The sequence below is a fragment of the Pararge aegeria genome, chromosome 3 (genome assembly GCF_905163445.1).
Source record: "Pararge aegeria chromosome 3, ilParAegt1.1, whole genome shotgun sequence".
NCBI lineage: Eukaryota > Metazoa > Arthropoda > Insecta > Lepidoptera > Nymphalidae > Pararge > Pararge aegeria.
Window position 1 is genome coordinate 18,512,872 of NC_053182.1, and position 22,916 is coordinate 18,535,787.

At 35.2% G+C, this 22,916-nt stretch overlaps 1 protein-coding gene across 7 annotated transcripts in view; it reads right to left on the reverse strand.

The window, feature by feature from the left end:
• The window catches only part of LOC120637250 (GTPase-activating protein skywalker), a 143,070-nt gene that overhangs the window by 6,549 nt on the left and 113,605 nt on the right, over positions 1-22,916 (reverse strand). The window contains exons 6-13 of one of the 7 annotated variants that reach the window (XM_039908986.1): positions 14,118-14,264; positions 12,774-12,958; positions 11,068-11,233; positions 10,243-10,272; positions 9,492-9,578; positions 6,239-6,397; positions 5,279-5,382; positions 1,193-1,327 (exon numbers count right to left, since the gene is read on the reverse strand). In XM_039908986.1, coding sequence (XP_039764920.1) covers positions 1,193-1,327; positions 5,279-5,382; positions 6,239-6,397; positions 9,492-9,578; positions 10,243-10,272; positions 11,068-11,233; positions 12,774-12,958; positions 14,118-14,264 — 1,013 coding nt within the window. Of the gene's footprint in view, positions 1-1,028; positions 1,158-1,192; positions 1,328-5,278; positions 5,383-6,238; positions 6,398-9,491; positions 9,579-10,242; positions 10,273-11,067; positions 11,234-12,773; positions 12,959-14,117; positions 14,265-22,916 lie in introns of all 7 variants that reach the window. The other 6 variants (XM_039908980.1, XM_039908983.1, XM_039908981.1 and 3 more) reach the window with 6 other exon arrangements.

Below are 22,916 nucleotides of genomic sequence, written 5' to 3' on the forward strand. Positions count from 1 at the left end.
GGCCTAATCCTTTCAGATTGCAGGAGACCCGTACTCTGTAGTGGGCAATGAGTTGATATGTTGATTATGATGAATTAATAAGTGTTGCTTCACAATTATTTACTGAAAACGTAAAACTTGCGACATGAACATGCCATGGAGATTTTGACGGTAAATAATTTATATACATGCATTAAATCCAGAAATAATCTGAAAGGATCTTATAGTGTACTTTGACTTAAAGCATAAGTATATGTCTGAAACAAATCTGTCTCGCTTTAGCTCTTATTTTGACTAAGAAAAGTCAAAGTGCGTTCAATAGATCATAGCCATAGTTCCTTCTCAGTAGAATCTGCTTTCCAATCAAGTCATACGGTCATAACAGATTTCTCGAAAGAACTTGAAGGCTTGAACTACTTGCGAACAAACATGGCATAATGTTCCATCATCATTTTGTATTTTTAGCTGGTTAAATGGAGACCTACATACTAAATGGAGAAAATAAAAACGGTAGTTATGATCGTTTTATGCAAGGTGATATATAAAATACCAGAAAGCTCTCGGCCAGTTTAGCAGTTTACATTAAAACTAACATCTTTTGTTCTACGATTTATTTAAGTCGATAGTTTGTTAAATATTAAATGTTGAATATTTTACATAGATACTCTACTTGTTACTACTCTGTAATATAACATTAGGCAAAAGCGCGCGAACTAAGACTCTATCGTGCGGACACTGAACCGACTAGACAACGTTGTCTAATCACATGCCACAGTGTAATGTCGCTTTACAGAAATAACATGATTTATATTTTTTTTTGTATGAACTAAATGAACACTGAGTTTTCGTATAAAACAAGTCGTATAACAAAAGTTGTTAGTTTTAATGATAGGAACCTCAAGGCCGACAGCTTTCTTGTATGTTTTTTTAACCCGGTATATATCCTTATATAACCTGACTGTTCTGAGTTCTTTCTCGATGTTTTCCCGAACAGTTTTAGGTAAATGCTGAAAAGGGGGTAAACCTTAGAGGTAATTAGGGGTACTGACCCTCCTCCGATGGTGATCATCGTGTTATCAGCTGCCATGAAAAGCGAATTCGCGTGCACAGTTTTGATCTCGTCCTCCTCGTCTTTAGTGCATCCGACCCAAGGGTATTTGGCTCGCAATGGGTGAAGGCTGAAAGGGTTAATCATTAAATTATGGGTACTGACCCTCCTCCGATGGTGATCATCTTGGAGTCCGCGGCCATGAAGAGCTCGGAGCCGTGGGAGACCCGCTCCTCGCCCTTGCCCTCAGCAGCCAAGGAGCAGCCGACCCACGGGTACTTGGCGCGTTCCGGGTAAAGGCTGCAAGCGAACGCGTAGGTACACGCTAACCATTTCGTGTTCGTGACAGTTGGGAATGTCTGTGACGTGTGATAATAACATATGTATGTAAGAAAGGTTATTTGTATTCAATAATTTCTGTTATTATAATCTGTGCAATGAGACTGTTTTTTTTTTTCATTAATTATTATCGTTAAAAAGGCTAAATTCGTGTTCTGGTCTATGTTCACCGATTTCTCCTCAAAAAAGCTTAACGGATCTGGATATAAATTAGGATTTAACACACAGATAGATTAGATTAGAGTTTGGAATAGCGTAGGCTACTTTTTAGCCAGTATAAATGTACGGTCATCCTGGGGATAGACATATTTTGTGTTTTAATAGTTTAAACATGTTTTTTTCATACAATAACTAAATATAAATAAATAAATATACTACGAAAATACACACATCGCCATCTAGCCCCAAAGTAAGTGTAGCTTGTGTTATGGGTACTAATTTGACTGATGAATGTTTTTTAATGAATTTAATATTAACACCCAGACCCTGAAAAACAGTCAAGTTCATCACACAAACCTTTTCCAGTGGTGGGAATCGAACCCACGGCATTTGACTCAGATAGCAGGGCCGCCGCCCACTGCGCCAATCGGCGGTCAAAGAATAATATACACATACAAATTTCCACATGAGCAAAGTAGCGGGCATCATCTATTATTAAAAATTTTAAAGTGTAGGTAAAAATATATATATTTTGATTGGTACTGGCAATATCGTTATTATAATATTATAAATGCAAAAGTGTGTCGGTTTGTTGTTTTTAACAAAGGAACGATTTGTCGTGTTCTATTTTGCATATATACCTAGATAGGGTATGGCCTTTAGAATTTAGGTACTATTTATTCCGGAATACCCCACGGTTGTATAGATTTAAGATCTAAGTAGATTCTACGCAATCCTTTTTAAAATGGGAGAAAGTATTTCATTGAAATTTATACTTGTAATTTATAATTGAAATTTATACTTGTAACAAGGAAATAGGAAGGTCCTTCTTGTTTATTTTGTTCTTTCGTGTATTAAAACACTTCTGTTTGATTGACATCTTTGAATACTGACAATTATCAATGTTACTAAGTATGTGATGCTTCTTTTCAGGGAAAAAATACTAATTACATGTCGTTTACTACATTAGGTACCTACTCACTTACTTGCGATAAATTGTGCATTTAAATATCTAAATTAAATTACAATGAAGAAAAATAAAACAAGCGATGTCATTTACCAGCGAGATATATGAAATCAAGATAATATAATCAAGTAAATAGCTTAGTTTTTTTGAAATATTTTATGTTATAATTATTATATGGAATTTTTAAAAATTAAATACATACAACGTGTAAATGAAAACCGAAATAATACTTCACAGGCACATTATGTTCTGTCTCTGAGACTTATCTGTGAAAACGAGAACCTAATAGTTTTTGAGTAAACCAGTGCCATAGTTTTTACGGAAAGAAATCAGATACAGCCCTAACATCACTCCTGTGACTCCTGTCACTTTATTAAGTACGTGCGTCGCGTACTATGCACGTGTCGGTTTTTTATCTTCAATAGGGTTGTCAGAAGTTAACACTTGTTTTGGTTTCGTTTGTATGTAAAAAATAATAATGCTTCGTTTGATTTAATATTTTTACAGTGTGAAATATGCTTATGCACCCTTCAACAGTATTTCGTTATTACATTACTCGTTGTTTAGTAATTTATATTATAAATAAATATGCGCTATTTAATGTAAGGTAAATAAAGCACAAAGAAATTATACCACAAACAAAAAGAAAGCATTGGTGTATCGGTCAATTTAAAATCAACATATTAATATTAATTTTTCAATTTAGTTAATAATAAAAAAAAACTTATGCTTAATGCAGTTGAATGCAGCTTGCGTGCAGTTTATTTGCAGTTTCAATATTTAAACTGTAAATTTACAGCCGGTCTATTGCAGAACGTGGGTAGACGAAAACTCTTTACCACAAATGGTCTGATTGTTTCTAATCCTTTAATAATTAACCACTTAAAGTTGAAAAGGTGGTAATAACAGCGCGAAGTATTTTGTGTTACAGACCCTTTTTTTTTTTTCGTTTTATTCAAATATTGGATAGAAGCAGGCGTGGCGTTACTTTGCGTAATTTTATGATATATTATGAAAATAAAGTTTAATTTGCTATACTCTTGCAAAAAGCAGGAGAATCTACGAGGTTTAGTGTAATTTCTTCAGTTTCGGCAATGTACCCTCTACGCACTTTTCGCTCCGAAACCGGAACATCCCCAGGAGATATTGACTTTACAATAATTCATTTTTCTTAATTAATTCAGCTTAAATTTTCATAATATATTTTATTCAACTACACTTGACTGCAATCTCACCTGTAAGCTGATGAGCTGATGCAGTCTAATAAGGTAACGGGCTAACCAGTTAGGGGTATTGTGGTTATATTAAACCCATGACCCTCGGTAACCCTCGGTACCCATAATCGGTTTCTACGCGAAATCGTACCAGAACTCTAAATCGCTTGGCAGCTAAATGCTCACCAGGGCGGTCGTCAAAAGCATAGTGTTCAATAGTGCAAAGTTTGGATAGATGCGTACTCTTTGTAGATATAGTTAGTGTGCAAAGCTTTGTCGAACGTGAGTTGGAGAGTCGACAGCGAAAAGATAGCGTGTCAGAAGCAACCGAAATATGAAGCCTTTACCCGAAGCGCCCATGTAAATAAATATAATAAATATTTGCTCACAAATTGGTAAAAAATTAAGTAACATAAAATAATATTAGTAAAAAAATAATTAAGTGAAAAACAAACCGGTTACTTATTAGCGAAAGCAAATATTTATTACAAAAAAAATAATAATAGATAATAATTATAATGAAAATAGCACAATAAATAGCACAAATTGCGGCGGAAATTTTATTAAGGAGGTAAATAAAATACACAATATATTTGCTGAAAATACATAAATAAATAAATTATAAAATAAAAGAATATAACAGACAAATAAAAGAATATGACAGAGAAATATAAATAAAATAGGTATATACAGACAATTTTTTTCTAAAAATCGATAACATTAAAATGAATAAAATTTTGTAATGAAGAATAGGTTTATAAAAAACAAGCCCGTATATTGTGCGAAAGAGATAACACGACATCGGCAGTCTTCTATAAATCTTCTATTTAATGGCTGAGGTTATATCTTATTTCATAATGTAAAACCATTTAGCACAGGTAATAGACAAGATGACTAATGTTGAAAAACTGCCCAATGTTGTTCGGAACTATCTATTATATGCAAAATAACTTATTTTTGCAGAAGTTAAGGTTAATTGATAAAAATTGAAAATTGTATTAAAAAATATATATATTTTCCGTAAAAACGCTCGCCGGGCGTCATGGCCACAGTCGTGATGTAATAGGCAAATTATTGCTGTTGGCATTGGTAACAAAAAAGTTAGCAAGTGATAGTTTGAAATCACAAAATACTTCATAAAAGCAAAGAATTTCGAAGTTCAAGCGGTACAAAAATAAGTTTATATAAACAACAACGTCATAATTTGAAGTTCGGCGTTTCACCTGTCATGGCGGATCTTTAGATTTTGCATTTTTATTTATATAATTACCAATCTCACTACGAACATAAAAAAAATACATTGCTGTCATCATGCCTCTTGAAAAGTCAATTTAAGAAATGGTTGAAAGGTTTGTTAATAAGTAAGCATACCTACTTACATATGAAATTAACTTACTCAGGAATTCTAATAAATGATAAAAAAATGAGAAGACAAAAATAAACTATAATAAGAAAATTAAATAATATAAAAAACACTAACTAACTACCCTTGAAAATGCAAAAAAAGTGTAAGTGCTTAGAAAAACAACAAATGTTGCCAGTGGCAACTGGCAATGGTATGTATGGTGGTACCTGAAGAGGAATGTCTCCCCTGTGCCGAAGTAGGCTTGCCGGTTACCGCGTTCGTCCTTTTGGTTGCGCTCGAACCATCGCGTCGAGCAGTATGCACCGAACACCTACACACAGGAAATAACTATAGTTCTATTCTAATATATTAAATACTTTCACCCTATAGAAATTCTAATGGAGTAAGATATGCAAATTTTATTTCAGTAACATTAATTTTGCAGCCCGAAATAATGGTATTTGTGAATCTAAGTAACCTAAATCGCGTCGATAACTAAATGGTACAGCCACAATTATACATTTAATAAAACGAAATACTGGTAAATTTTATATTCAGTTGTAATTATTAGGTTTAATTTTTTTAGTCAATATCATGCGTGTCTTTTATAGATACATTTAGTTGATCACATAGTTTACGAGATTCTGATGTCAATTCTGTTGTACACAAATCTCTAAACTTATCAAAATTGAGAGGTCCAAAGATATTGCTATATATAGATAGATATTTTGCGAAAAGGATGGCACCACTTATAGAGTTTTCTAATGAGGTTAGTTTAGACAGCTGCGTAGAACTGGGATTGGCACCAACGTAAAAATTAAAGTGTCGTATAATCGTGTCGTTGCGGGTGGGGACTTTACGTCTATAAGTAGTGCAGACGCAACGCTCTTGACATCCAATATGTTTTGGTCGTTTTTACTCAACGTTGTCATAGTTAAGTACAGTAGAGATCATTTTTACTGGTAATAAAGGACATTCCAAATAATAGTAAAATAAGGGAGTTCGGAGAATCGGAGAAGTTATGCAGTGTTTTTTCACCCCCATATTTAAAAGGATCTGTCAGTTGGAGCGACAAAATACTGTGCAACTATTCCGACTGTAAGGCCCATTCACACACACACTCATCATTATCATAACATCACTTCATTTCATTTGTAGTGAAATCTGCTCTTGACTAAAAAACTTACCTCATTGTTGCAAGTTTTGATCATGAGCAGCGTAGGCTCGTGATGCTCCACCCTCACGTAGAAAGTTGTCAAGGAGCAACCGTGCTCCTCCGTGGTATACAGCAGTACAGGCTGGTACATGGTTATGCGCACCGGGAGCCACGACCAAAGCGTGAACAACTGAAACACGGAATTTATACAGAAATACGAGGCGGAAAATATTTTTAATGAAGGCAACTATACAATGGGCATACTGTGATGTTTGTGTTTTCAAACCCTTTTGTAGAACTATGAGCTATTATGGTGACTGATACACGCAGTAACGCTTCAGCACAGCACTCAAACCCTTATTTAAATATCAAGCTATCTTTATGCAAAATTTCGTCAATAACGTAACAAAAGTTATAATTTAAAAACATCCGGAACGCTATTAAAGCTTTTACGGGATCCATTTCCCAAATTATGGTATGTTCATTTCCAGGATGCAAAATATCTTTATGCAAAATATCGTCAAATGACAAAGGCTTTAATTTAAAACCCCCAGGAACTTCAATTGATGCTTTTACGGGATCAAGAGAATCCTATGTCCATCGATATTGTACAGTTGTTAATCCGAGCATAAGTAACAGAGAAATAGGCAGACTTTCACATTTATAACATTTGTATGGATAGACTTTGATGTCGCGTTTTGGACACCCATCTGTCAATTAACAAGAAAGCTTGTCGAGTGACTTATTATGGATGAATATACGAAAAACTAACGCTCAAATTTAAGTGGAAATTTGTGTGCTGTGACGATGCAGCGCGGATCAGAAGCGGCCTTGAGCCGTATCACATGTTTTTAACTAACTATACAATGAAGACTCACTATGAAGTTTTCTAATCTAGTTAAATGATATTGAAGTTCAATTCAATAAGGTAACTTATTCTCTAGACTCATGAGCAATAACCATTTCAGATTAAAATAACAAAATATACAATGGGAATATAATGGAATTTCATAACAAGCTGTTTTTAATACTGAACAATTGATATTCAATGTTGGTATTTTCATAAGGTTGTAAGCAAATACGAATTATGCAACATTTTTACATAGCTAAATAATAAAACAAAGTTAACTAAAATTAACAATCGTCAAATTACTTATGTCATGAAAATTGTAACTTTTGTTAGAATCCATAGTCCCAGATTTGGATTCCAAAGTAGTAAATGTTAAATGAATGAATCAATGAATGAATTAAAAAAACACTGAGAAACTAAACGTCCGGATTTATAAAATTAATGAGTGAGTGAAAAACCATCAAGCTACTGATGTATAAGAATGTTTATGTACGGTTCTAAAGTTATGACTTACAATGTGTTTATTGATGAGAAATAAATATGGAAAGTAGAACAATAAAAACGTTTCTAATGTAAAATTATAGACAATTACAAATATGCCAAAACTTATGATTGTCTAAGAATTATAAATAACTCATCTCTGATCCAAAGTGTCTGTAAATAATAATATGGACAAAAAATAATAATATACACTAAAGATTAAACAACGAATAGTCATATACTATACTAATAGACAACATAGATTAATTACATCACATAATTAGTTGTGTCATTTTAGTGACAACTAAAAGTGCCAAGTGCTTGTGAACATCTAAACATTTATACAACACGTTAACAATATCTAAGTTCGCTATATATAAAACAGACAAAACGACATCGCATGCAGTATTACAACTTAATAACGATAATGTAGTGTTGGATTAAACAGGAGACCTTTTAACCACTTTCTTCAAAATAAGTAATGGAAGAATAAGATTAAAACATCCCTTATTGATGAAGATAAATGTTTATCAAATTAATCGGAAATAAAATTAGTCGATGGCAAAAATGTTTCTGACAATTATAAAATTATTACTAACTAATATATTAATACAATACACATATTATTTTTAAAAAGGAACTACAATCTAAATCCAGAAAGCTAGCAATAGAGTTATAATAAAAGAAATAACATTACAATGATGAAATAGGATTCAATGTGAACTTTTGGTGATAAGTGTGTGTGTGTCTTTTATATTAGTCCTCTGCCTTTTGCAACCCGAAACAGTGCGGTGACGTTAAACATCGATAATAATGAGTGTTTATATCTCTCTTTGAATGTAAATTACGAAAAAACGATTGTATTTCTATACAATCGTTTTTTCGTGAAGATTAATTTGCAAATGTATGTTTTGTCTATTAACATGAAATGTTGTTAACAGCGTTAAATATATGACGACGTATGTATAAGGACTTTACTAAGAGATTATATATAAAATAATCTAGAAAATAAATCATTAAATACTCGACTACGATACGCCACATACAACAGTACCGCAACCTCGTACAAACAATTTTTTATACATATAAGTGGTAAAATAAAATCGCATAGAGAGATATAAACGCCGAAATAATCCAAACAATTTATTAAGCTACCAAGTTTAACCCCAAGATACATAGTGGTATTAAATTGATCCCTAATCGAACCTTCTGACGGAGGTCTGAAGAATGCTGGCGTTGATCCCTGAACACCGCGTTAGGGAATGGGAACCACAGGGCCAGGTGAGAGGATCTTGGGCTCTGTGAACACTCCTAGATGATGATGAACAGGATCCGTGTAATGCGACCGGGGTTGTAGTTTTCGGAGATCGCGTTTTGAAAATTATTTCAAATAAATTTGAAGAATATTATGTTTTCTTCGATGAAGTTTTTTCTTTACTCAAGTGTTAATTGACTTTAGTCTTATTTTCTTGGCCTTCATTTATGTAAAACATTGTGATATAAATAAGGGACATGACACTAGCACAATGAAAGGCTGAGATTTGAGGAAATCGAGCTTACATGCAAAACTCAAGCTGTCCTTGATTTCAGATTTAATTATATGTATATTAGTAATTATTGAAATGGATAAGTATCCAACTGAATGTGTAAAAAGTAACAAATTTGCTAATTTTAAACAAGAAAGCAAAAGGACAAAAAATTAAGGATAATAAAATCTGAATCAACGTCCACGTTAAGATTTACAACATCAATGCAAAATAAATTCGTAATACAAAACAAAAAACGAAGCGACCCTAACTTGAGGAACTTTAAAAAAAAAGCAGCATTTCCTTCAACATTAAAATAAATAAACACCTAATAGAGGCAAGCGGTGCATCTAAACATCGATGATGGTCGCAAGCTCAAAAACGGCGACACTTAGAAGTTTGTTGGTGACAATACTACGTAATCTTACTTCACTCTGGTCAAGAATCTGCGACTTGATCGCTTGGATTGGATAAACGCCCATCGAAAGGGCGCGCGGGCCGGGCGAATGCGAGCCCTAACGGGAAAATCGACACAAAAGTTAGCACTCACACAAAACAATCGGTTACATGCGCCGTCACATAAGTATTAAGTATCTAATAAACCTATTCACAGGGTGTTAAATATCTCAAGCTATTTGCAACTGCCCGTCTCAGCAAAACTTACATTTCACGGTATCTGCACCTCACCCCATCTCACACACATGCCTTATATCGCAATATATCAACTTAAATACATAATTAATATCACAACTTAATCAAAATTCTGGACACTTGGCAAAAACAACACATTAAAACATTTACGCGAACGCAAATAGTAACAAAACCATTCAAAGCCAATGCAATGAACTTCGATAACAGTTTGATTATGATTGTTTGGTTGTTCTGTTGTCTGATGAGGATAGTGTCGAGCAGAATGATTACATCGATAGAAAACAACAATATGATAAGTATTCACAACTTCCGCTACACAGATCGGAACATAACAAAAACGTGGATTCGACGTAAAGAGGAAAGGAAGACAGGAAACAATAATATACAAGAAATTAAGACTCATGGTTTGTCTCATCGAATCTGTATAAGTATTCGATGTAATTGAAGTTAGTTGTGTTAGAAACGCAACCGGATGATTGAATGAGAAAGAAAAGCGAAAGCCACGCCTAATGCTGTCGTGTACGATACCATCTGTTTGCACGTTTCTTCAGACATTCTCTGCAAACCAAGTAAAATGATTTCTAATACACAATATTATTTTATATCGAATACATCTAATAAGAATCTTCCAATACGGCGTGGAGGTGCATTTGGTGTAGTTAGAACGCTGTCCGCATCGGTTAAGGTGATTACCAAATACATAAATTTTTATAAATAGATAGCTCATAAAGCACGGGGTACCATTTACCAGAAATTTATTGCAACTTATCAATATTTTTCCATTTATTTTTAGCATTGAATATATTACTTAAAAATGTTACTAATACTGCTACCAAATTTTTGATATGTTGAAGTCATAGGCCGTCAAGATTTAATCCGTACGGTTAGGTCAAAACCTCGAAGTAGATGTGTGTTATATTTATTTTTGTTTGTCTTCCAGTACCCGTTTGATTCATATGTGTTTATGATGTTACGACCAGTGACTGAGTAGAAGCCCGATAGTATCCTGCTTAGGCCTAATGAATTAGAAGTCAGCCCGTAGCAAATATATGTACCTCCATATAAAATGTACCTATGACTCCGGCCGGGCTTCTAATTATTCAAGTAATTTTTATGTCGATCTTATGAAAAGAAGGCTATTTACCATTGCCTTCTGTCCCAGTCTTTTTGTGTGTATTAAATTCCTCTGAACCCTCTTCCAACTGGTTGCCCAGCTTTGCTTTAAATTTCCGCATGAGCATTGTGTAGTCAAACAGAACTTCGGCCTATGACTATAACATATATCTTCTTTACCGGCTGGTTTTTATTCTCTAAGATCACGATCGTCGGTTTAGTGGTGTCAGTAAAACATACCTCGCGTATGGTGAGCGTGTGCGACATCATCTGTATGTTGACCTGCGACTGGCTGGTGGGCAGATTGTCCGAGGAGCGTGACCTCATCAGTCGGGAGCCTGTGATCACCTGCTTCGACTTCAGCGTCATCTCTGTCTTTATGAACACCCGAGATATGTACTGTGAACTGAAAAGGTTTTATTTTCGATTACAAAATTGCTTTATTGCATTCAATATACATTCATGATACCCATCATCATCTAGCCAACCCATTACCGGCCCACTGCAGGACACGGCTCTCTTCTCACAATAAGAAGGGTTTAGGCCATAGGCCACCACGCTCGCCCAGTGTGAATTGGGAGCGCCACACGCCTTTGAGATCATTATGGAGAACTCTAAGGCATGTAGGTTTCCTCCGCCGTTGAAGCAATTGATGTTTTAACAGGCAAAAACGCACATAAGTTAGAAAAGTTAGGAGGTGCGCTATGGAATTCAAACCTGGACCCCCGAAGGTGAAGTCGAAAATCGAAATCATAACCACTGGTGACAGAAGGGCTGGCTCATTTTTTGCGCAAAGGATCAGCCTTGCTGTTCAGTGCGGAAATGCAGTCAGCATTCTTGGCACCATTCCACATGGGCATGAATGACCTTTAGAGTAACTAGTTTAGTTACAGCAATTAGTTTTGCAGCTGGAAAATATTTGTGTGATGATCATTAATGTTTTTCAGTGTCCGGGTGTTTATCTGTACATTATAAGTATTTAGTAAAAATGTTCATCAGCTATCCTAGTAGCCATATCACAAGCTATGCTTATTTTGTGGCTAGATGTTGATGTGTGTATTATCGTAGGACATATTTTTATATTATTACTAGCTGTTGCCCGCGACTTCGTCTGCGTTTGATTTTGTTTTTAAATTATTCAGTATAGCTAAGCCTTAAATGAGTATAGTAGTATATATATGTATAACATGTGACTGTCAATTAATTAAAGACAAATAATTAGCAATAAAATAAAATTGCGACTATAATTAAAGATCTAAGCTATCCTATCTCTTAAGTTGGAGCAGACTGCTCACGGTGTGCCAATTTAATTTAAAATCGGTTAAGTAGTTTAGGAGTCCATCGCGGACAAACATCGTGACAGGAGATTTATATATATTAAGATTATAAGTGATATAATGTGCGCATCATAAGTGACATCTATGGGTCTACTTGAATAAAGATAATTTTGACTTATTATTATTTTTCTTATAAGTTTTATTGTAACATTATCAATAAAATTATCAAAAACGAAATCGAGGTTACTTCGTTAATACCATCAATCAATACTATTGTTTCCATGGCAAACAATCATTAGTTTTCAAAATAAATCTTAATCTGGCAACAACCACGATTTGACTGCATCCTAATTCGAAATGCAAACTCTCAGTAACATATTTGCTTAATTGAAAATCTTAAACTTAATTTAGCTTTGTCTTTTCATCTACTTGATAATTAAAATCTCTGGACTCGGTAGTGACCTGTCAATGTTTCTTCACCTTTTGAATTAATTAACTACGAATCTACTTGAAGACTTGAAATTCAAAATTCAAAATTCATTGATTTCAAGTAGGCCTAGTTTATAAGCACTTTTGAAGCGTCAAGTCAGGCTGTTGGTCGTTTGTCTACTACTGGTTCGGAAGGCAGATTCTATCGAGAATTTTTGACAAGACTGTATCAATACTAACCTTAGTGCCCTTATACTAAAAGCGGTCCTTAGGAGTTTGGTGGGAGAGGCAGGCATGTTCCTGCAGAATTTGTCGACGGCGTGGTCGACTCCGTTCTTCGTGGCCTCAGCGTACCACTCTGAATTTTGGTTAGTGGAGTGCTTGTTGAATAGGATCAAGATAGCGAGGGCTACCCTGTAGAATACCTGGAGAACGGAAGATTAACAAACTTCATTATCGATAGTTTAAGAAATAAAGGGTTGAGTATAGACCTTCTCCGGTCAAATTCCTTAACAATATGCTTTGTTGAAAACTTGATTTCTCCTCTGCATCATCAATGAGGTTTGGCCTATCACCTCAGCGATTGTGATCCCATTTGATGATAAACGATTAATCAATATCTATCAGCTGTTACCCGCGACTTCTTCCGCGTTAACTTTGGTTTATAATTAAACGGGGTAAGCATTTTTAGGCTGAAAAGTATTCATCACACGGATGTCAATTACTTTAAAAAATGTACAAACAACAATGAAGGCACTACTAGGCAAGCCCGTGGCACTCATGTTACCTAGTGTAAGGTTTCATACCCACGTTTACTTATACGATTGTGAACGTGAAAGTTAACTACTTTTTGTTTTATATCGAAATACTTAACAAGGTTTCGCGGTATTTCACACAGGGACAGCTACTAACGCTTTACAAGGCTAAACCAAGCTTGGAATACGGTAGTCACCTCTGGGATGACTCTGCCGTATACCAGACTGAAGCCCAAGACTCGGTGGATCATCGCTCCAGAAGCATCATTCGCAATGAATCGCTTACTCCGGCGAAACTACGTAGCTTACAGCACCGACGTATGCCTGGCGGTTTTGTACAATATACTTTGGCGGGTGTGCTCAGGAACTCCATAATGTTCCGGCACCATTCTACAGCGAGACGCCGTGAACGATTGCATCTTAATGTGGTTGACATTCAGTCAACGTGTACAAAGCTCTTTTTATCTACGTTTCTGATACGTACCGTTACGGTATGGAATTCTTGGTGTACGTACAACCTGAATGCTTTCAAGGCAAGAGTGAATAGGCATTTTCTAGGCAAGGGCGCCCCAACTCGGACCGCATTTCCATCAGGCATATATAAAAATGTATAATAAAATAAAAAAAAGAGCTCCGTCTCGTTACAATACTGAGAAACAGTTCGCTCAATATATATAGCAGTTCCTTTCGATACCATATAAGTCGTAGTTGACTTTGAAGCACCACCAGTGCCACCCTGTGTCCATCAACGCGAGGTGTCTCATTTGCATGTAACTTCACACAGTGATGCTGAAGAAATAAGCATAGACCAGAACATTCTAGAACGTACCTTGATTCCTTCATGGAAGAAACAGTCGAGCACTCGCACAAGGTGGGGGAAGGGTAGAGCGGCAAGGATCCACCACTGCCAGTCTGCGTAGATGCGCTCGGGACCGATCGCGCCCGATAGTCGCGACAGGTGCTGCGCTGCTGACTTCTGCAACCAAGGGGCGATGCTGTACGGCTTGCCAATAGGTAATTCAATTATTGTAATATTTGTATTGGAAAAACCCGTGTTTTCCTGGAATAAAGAAGTAGCAACTCTTTGATTGATTGCTTAGTTAGGGCGTGAAGGTGCGAGAAACCAACAAACAAAACACTTTCGCATCTATACTTATAATAAAGCTACAAATTATTTGCAATCTTTTGTTATACCGAATGAACAGTATTTGAAGCATGGCGAAACGGGAGTAGGTTCCCGGGACGGTCATTTGCGATGGTCAATGTTTACGTAATATAAGATTTCGAATGGTGGTCGAATCGTTGGTGATTAAAGCTCAAAAACAAGAACAGATATGTAATTTGCCCACGCCTGTGTCATTTGTTTATATTTGGCACTAGCGTACCCAGCCCGCTTCGCCGGGCTAGATTTTGCTTTATTTTATTTAAACAATAAACTTACATCATTAAATTTTTAATTTAAGTCTCATAATATATTAAATCATTTATTTCTCTCCGTATTCATTCTCTTCTATTCTCTTCTCGAGCGGGTGAAGGTCATTATCTACACCTATGTACACCCAACAATAGAATATCATCACAGCAAATAAAAGCTGTACTTGACAGTTTGACAGTTCAAAAATAAGAGTGCTCCAATCGTCACCAAACTCAACATGATTACTCGCCAGGTTAATTCGGAGATTCCCTGAAAGTTTCATTGAAATCGGTCCAGCTGTTTCAGAGCCTATACGGAACATACCCACACACTTTCTCTTTTATATATATAGATAGATAAGAAGTTGCATCGCTTTTTTTACATCACAGGGCTGTTTATAAGCCACTACCAGGGCTATTAAAAAAATATTTACGCCTTAGTCTTCAGACTATGTAGCAGTACCTACCCTGATTCCCGTAATTTGCGCTGTCGAAGCCGCAGGGCACAGCTAGTTCATAATCAGTGGCGTGCATTGCATATATGCAAATAAGCAGTGCATACCCTACCCTCAGGGTCTTAAAGAGCCTTCAGATAGGACCATTAAAGTTTTGTAATTAAAAAAACACTAAGTAAAAAATATATGCAAGCGCCATCTAGTAATGAGCGGCCAAACTTCTAGGTCAATTGTCGCTAGACAGGCGACAGCGCAACCAGCGCGCGCGAGGCGCATAGCGTACAAAATAAAATCTTCTACTTCGTATTTTAATTTTTAACCGTAAACGCTAAACATTTACCTTTTAAAAATACCTATATTATTATTTAAATCTCATGTTATCGATTGCAGGGTAAATCCATTATTAAGAATCACTCGACATATGACGCCCTCTACTGTTGCATAGAAATATCAAATAAAATAAGCACGCCCAAAAAAAGAATCGTTCTGCTAGATGTGTGCGTGCAAGTTAGTAGTGTGTGTCGTGTAATGTTATAATCGTGCGCTTGTACTTACATGATTAGCATCGGTTCACACAAGAACAGTTTCATTCATAAATTCTCTATGTATGGGTGTCTATAAGCACTGCTTACGGAAGTGGATAATCAATTACGTGTTTGATTTTTTTATGAATAAAATGATTTGCTTGGTTTGTTATTGTTGTTAACGGTCATTATTCTTTTTTTAGAATTAAAAACATTATTCACAAATACCTTTTAGTGTCTTTTAAGAAAATTAAAGAACTAATATTATCGAGTTAGTCTTTCGTTTGAAAATAATCTATGAAACCAAACGCTGTCTAAATTTTGAAAAATGAATAATTTAGGTTTTCCAGGAATCATTGGAAAGTGAGAGAGTTAACAATAAATATGGTTTCTATTTATTGTTTACATATCAAAATAAAATAGCGTTCGTACACATACTTACAAAAAATTAAAGACTATTTTGACTAATTTAGATTGCAATATTATCTATAGCATATTCAATCGCCATTATTGTTTACCTTCGAACAATGCTGTATGGCGTTGGTGATAAATAAACGGTTCAAGTGCATAAATTCAGTAACTTTAACCTTTAGTAAAAGTTTGAGTAGTGATAGTTTAATGTGTTAAGGTTAATTTATAGTTTATTCATTCATTTTATAATGCAAGCATATTCGTGCGGTCTTTGTTTGGGTTCAGTGTGCCTGGAAAAAGTACTTAGAGAAAACTTTAATGTCTATCCCTATATCGTAAAATTAGAAATCATTCGCAAAGGAAGGAGTGAACATTGGTAATGTTACAAATATCCCAAAAAAAGGTGATAAAGTAACACGTATGTTTAATAATAAATATTACGAAAACTTTTCTTGGCTAAGCGGCTTTGTACATACCAATCTATTATTTTGCTTTCCTTTTGTTGTATTGTCCAATATAGGTACGTAAAGTGTGGAATGATAAAGGATATTGTGATCTTAATAATTTTCATAAAGACGCTAAAAACATGATGAGTTGGAAAAATATTATCATCATCAGTGTGCTTAGAAAATGCTGCCGAATGGTGTGTCATAATTTTGTGACGTAAATCAGGGTATGTACTTTTATTCAATTAGCAGTAGATAGACGATAGTATTAAATCAATCAAAAATATAACTTTCGTAAAGTAATTTACCAGATTTCACATTCATATTTATCAGATTTCACATCGGATCTTATAAAAGAACTGGATAAGGGTCAGCAGATCGATGCTATATATACAGATTTTAGCAGCGCGTTTGATAAAGTTGACCACCAACTTCTTGTCCACAAGCTTTCTCAGTACGGTATTGGGTCTTCCCTTATAAAATGGTTTAAATCATATCTTGAGCAGAGATCCCAAATTGTTGTAGTAAATGGTTATGAATCTATCAGTTACCTAGCCCAATCGGGGGTACCTCAGGGTTCTCATTTAGGGCCTCTATTATTTCTGGTTTTTATTAACGACATAACAACTGGAGTGAAAAACTGTTCTTGCTCATTATTTGCAGATGACTTGAAAATTTATAAAACCGTAAAATCGGAAGATGACATTAATTTGATACAAGATGACCTGAATAGAATAGTTAAATGGTGTGAGGTCAATAGTATGGCTCTTAATGCTAAAAAATGTTTTCATGTAAAATATACAAGAAAGAAAAAACCACTTGTCTCTAGTTACTCTATTGGTAATGTTGTACTGCAAGATGTACCGGAGATCCAAGACTTAGGAGTCACTATTGACAACAAGCTAAATTTCAGATCACATGTGAATAATGTTGTTACTAAAGCCGCGAAGATTCTGGGGTTCTTAAAACGTAATACGAGGGGGTTTTCCATTAAGACTAAAATTATATTATATAATGCCTTAGTGAGAAGCAGCCTCGAATACGCGAGTACTATCTGGAATCCTGCTTACTGCGTGCACTCGCAGCGCCTTGAAAGTATACAGCGCGCTTTTACTCGGCACCTGGCTTTTTATGTCAGTGGCCTTTCACACAGACAGCCATATAATCAGCGATTGGCAGTATTTAAAATGACATCTCTTCGTAACAGGCGGGATATTCTTGATCTGTGTTTTTTACATAAAATATTACAAAACAAAATTAAATGTAACAACCTTCTCAATCATATATCTCTGACTGTCCCGCGCCGGTACACCAGAAGTTGCAAATCCACAAATTTTTTTCATATACCATTTACTAAATCCCATCTCGGAAAACAAGCGCCTATTATACGTATTTGTGCGAAATACAACGATTTATCTAAAAAGATACCTAGCATCAATATCTTCCATGACTCACCCACAGCTTTTAGAAAAAAACTCACCGAACATTTATCGGTGAGTTAAATTTTGTGTTAATTTTTTTTTATTTTTTGCAAATTAAGTTTATATGACGCTTTGTCAATGCTATGTGCACTTGTCATTGACGTGCATATCAGTCCATGTGTTCGTGTGTGTCCTATGTTTAAAAAACGTGTAATATGCATGTTGTTAGTGCTCTTAAATAAATAAATAAATAAATAAATAATTTGATTATAAACCGACATACCTATCTAAAATCTAAATTTTAATTTTACTTTATGTTTGTGCTGAACCCCTTGTGCATACCCTGGGTCCAAGGGCTATGCACGCCACTGTTCATAATAAATAGTAAGGATAAATTATACTATGTGAAAGAAGTCCTACTTCATTTGCCACTACAGAAGTAGTAAAAAACTAAAATAATAATAGTCTAAAAAAAGAGAAACGCTTAAGTTTATAAATGCACAATACCTAATTAACAAGAATGTAAATATATATGCAAGATAAATTTTACATATACACCTATACCTAACCTAACCTAATGTGTCAACAGCCGGGCAGGTTTCCTAAATTAACATTATCTGACTCATTTGAAGCGAATGGAAATGAAATAATTTTAGATTTATTTGTTGAGCAGCCATAACCTAGGTTCACATTTGTAGCAAACGTGATATCTTGCGTCGTGCACACGTTATAAATTGTTTTTATTGATGATAACAATATCTGGCAGCCAGGGACCAGAGGTTAGGAACCGGTCGCCATTATCGAATCTATAAATTCTTAATGCGTTGGGGTGAACGACATTGTTTAGAATCTATTGAAAATAGCCAATTAAATAAATAAATAAATATTACACGACACATTGATTACACGACATTGTTTCGACAGCACACACACCGTCACCGTACAAGTTAAATAATGAATATTTTTATGAATAAAATATATAAATACTTATGAAGTTATAGTATACTGATAAACACCCAGACACTGAAAACCATTTATGTTCATCACACAAACATTTTCCAGTTGTGGGAATCGAACCTACAGCCTTGAACAAAGAGAGCAGGGTCGCTGCCCACTGGGCCAATCGTCCAGATCCCAACCCATCGTTGTGTGTAAACAAGTGATAGCTTAGTGGTTAAGACTTCGGTCCACCCTCGGGGACCAAATACAACACCCGGCAAGCACTTCTAACTTTTCGACTTAAACGATTGTTCATCATTTAAATTTCAATTTATTCAGCACAATACATAATTGTACATTTATAATTCAATATTAAAAATTAATTTAATTATATAATGTAACGTATGTTAAAATAATCAGTAATGACTCAGACTGCGAGTTCAGTTTCTAGTAAGACATCGTATAGCAGGGAACCCGATTTTATTGGGGATTATCAAAATTAAAAAAAAACATTTAACGGAATAAAAGCATTGCTTTATTTCGGAGTCGAACCCATGTGCCATGTTGGCTATTCCTACACTGTGCTTTATAGTAATAGACATCTTTCCGGTCGCATCGGAATATGAGAGTGAGATGACAGGTAGGTATATTATATCCCGCGTAATTGGATGGGATGCAATTTTTTTGGCGGCAATAGCGCAGTGGGTAGGAGCTCGACTTAACTTTCGGGGGGCAGAGTTTGAATCCTATCACGCACCACTGTGCGTAACGCGTATAACTTAAGTTATGTGCGTTATAAGTAATTAAAAATATCACTTGCTTCGACGGTGAAGGAAAGCATCGTGAGAAAACCTCCATGCCTGAGATATCTACATAATGTTCTCAAAACTATGTGGAGTCCACCAATCCGCACTGGGCCATCGTGGTGGACTAGGTACGGCTTTTACCCCTTCTCATTATGGGAGGCGACCTTCCTGTAGTAGGCCGGTAATGAGTCGATAGAATTGGATTATCTCTCTGCACCGTGGCCGAAATCGGTTAGGGGAAACTCTTGTTAGTACCCGATAATTGTCCATACATTTGAAATTAACACATTAAATTAACGTATTAGTATAAAAATGCACTTCGATATAATTCTATAGCACATATATGAATGCAATATCTGTAAATAGCTTCTGTTTTTACGATGTAAGTGCAATGACAAAGATAGAGTAAGACTTTTATAGCCGACATTAATATTTTAATATTTTCTTTTATCAAAGTTAAGATAAAAGGCAGTTTATGTTTGCATTTCTTTTCATCCGACTGCAGTTTAATGTGAAAAACTTTTTTGGGTGTCTGCATCGTTTATTATTTAAGCTACATCAGTGGACTACGGGTGCTAAGACTTTGAGGTTTTATGCACAAGCACGTTTAAATAAAATAAAAAATAAAAATGGTCCTTCCGTCCGGATATTCATTTTCAATCCAAGACACATTATTATTATAATACTAGCTGTTGCCCGCGACTTCGTCTGCGTTTGATTTTGTTTTTAAAGTATTCAGTATCGCTAAGCTTCAAATGAGTATAGTAGTATATATATATAACATGTGACTGCCAATAATTTATAGACAAATAATTTGCAATAAAATAAAATTGTGACTATAATTAAAGATCTAAGCTATCCTATCTCTTAAGTTGGACCAGACCGCTCACGGTGAGCCAATTTAATTTTAAATCGGTTAAGTAGTTTAGGAGTCCATCGCGGACAAACATCGTGACAGGAGATTTATATATATTAAGATTAACCGACATTCAAAACATAACTGTACAAGAGCGTGTCGCGTGTTTGGTATACGATATTAAGGTACACCTGATAGGGTTGTTTTATGCCCGGTGTTGGTCACGCGATTCCCTTTGTTTACGTTCCAATCACAGAATTAAGAACATACAGAAACCGTATACGCGACTAATATGGAAGCATCAAAAACAACTCCACTTTAGAATTGTTTCTCGAACAGGCGGTTAGTCACTTCATTATATTTAGCAGTTGACGGTTATTATTTTACCTATAATATTCTGAACGATCACCATAACATGGGGAAAATAAAAAAGTTTGTGGGGTAGCATCATTTCTCGAGTGTGAAGTGAGGTGTGCACGGGGCTTTCACTGCACTGCATGCAATAAAAGCTGAATGAGGGTACTGTAGTTTCTTAATTCTGTGGTTCCAATATGGCCATTTCACGTAGTTAAGTTCTTACGTGTAAAATTCTTGGAAACGTAGGTACTTATGACGGCCTTGATTAATTAATTTAATTTTCTTTTAATAAATTACTATACTATATTATACTAATACTTATTTAAAATTGCCATAAGGCTAGTTCTAGTGGGTAAGGCATCGGCTTCCCTTTCTTGCGGATCCTCTTAAGTTTTCGGAGTTATGTGCGTTTTAAGCAATTTAATTTCACAAATACACTAACGCAAGGAAAACATCGTCAAAGCCTAAGAGTTCTCTATATTATTCTCAAGAAAACCCTTCGCGTTCGCAGAACGTGAGGCCCGTGGTCAAGCCATATAAATAAAAAAAAATAAAAAAGTCTTGTATTATTTCTTGTTTGAAGTACAAAAAAATAAACTAAAAAAGCATACTAAATAGAAAAAAAAATAGATAAGCTTTTGCAAATTTGTTACGTTACAAATTTGAGTTATGGAACCAAGGACCCCTTGTGGGTAAAGGCCTCCTCTATTTTCTTTCACTCATCTCTGTTTAGCGCTCTTTCTCTAGATTAAATTGAGAGTGTGGCTGGCAAGAACTGGCTTGAAAGAGCGTTAAACAGAGCTGAGTGGTCAATCCATATAGTACGCCGCTATTCAGTTGATAATGACGATATGGCTCCTGCCTCGTCAGTCTACAGGTGTTCGACTGCCAATCACGAGGTTTTTATTGGGCGAAAACGGATTCTCAAATCTCTAAAATGTGAGGCCAAACCGTATCACGTATTTCTGTTAGACAGTTACAGATGAAATGTAATGAAATTTATTTTCTTCCCATATAACAATTAATACAAAAAAATAAATTATTATTATTATTATTATTTTATTTTTATTATTTTTTATTTGTGCTTCTTTTTATGTTATTTTTTTTAAATGTTGTAAGTACACTGTATATGGGCTATGCCTGAAATAAAAATTTTTATTAATAATATTATAACAATAGCAAAAGGCGGAGAACTCCTATTAAGTTTAAAACCTGTGCCAGAAGATACAGATATATTCCTATTATAGTATAAAGGATTACGTAAACGATAAAAAAGCTTGGGTGTAAACAATTGCTCTAACCAGGTTGCTTCTTAAATATTTTCTAATGACAATGTGAGATGGTGATAACAAAAAACACCCTGCTAAGTTTGTTGTGGGCTTCTTCTTAGACCAGGGCGCGATTGGAACCCTCGTAGCTTTAGTTTTAAGTTTACGATTGTAGTTATCGCCATCACTACTCACTGCTATGTACACATTTTGTATATAATAACGCATCAAAAGTGCCATCTATGTGCCTATTTGAATAAAGATATATTTGACTTTGAGTTTGATATGGTTAAATAATAAGGTATCCTGTCAAATTACCAGCCCGGAGATTGGAAATTGGCATTGAGGCACTGCTATGCGCCGGTCGCGGTGCTTCGAAAAGCACGTTAAGCAATCTATATTTTTAGTTACAGCCCACAAACCCGTAAATTAACAGCGCGGTGGGTCCTCTCTAATACTCAATTCAGAGTAGTGGGACACTATACGGGAGCAATGACTATTATCTAGACTTAATTTTGGTAATATATTGCAGTTTACTTTTTTGGTTTTATTTATTTATGAGTTGGCCTAATTTGTACTTAGTTTTTACGACACCGTATTTACGTAAAGACCCTGGTTCATACAAAATAATAAAGATTAAGCGATAGGCATTACGTGACGATAGCCACGTGGGCAGGACTCCGACTTCACTTTCGTGCGGGCGAGTACGAATCCCAGCACACACCTCTAACT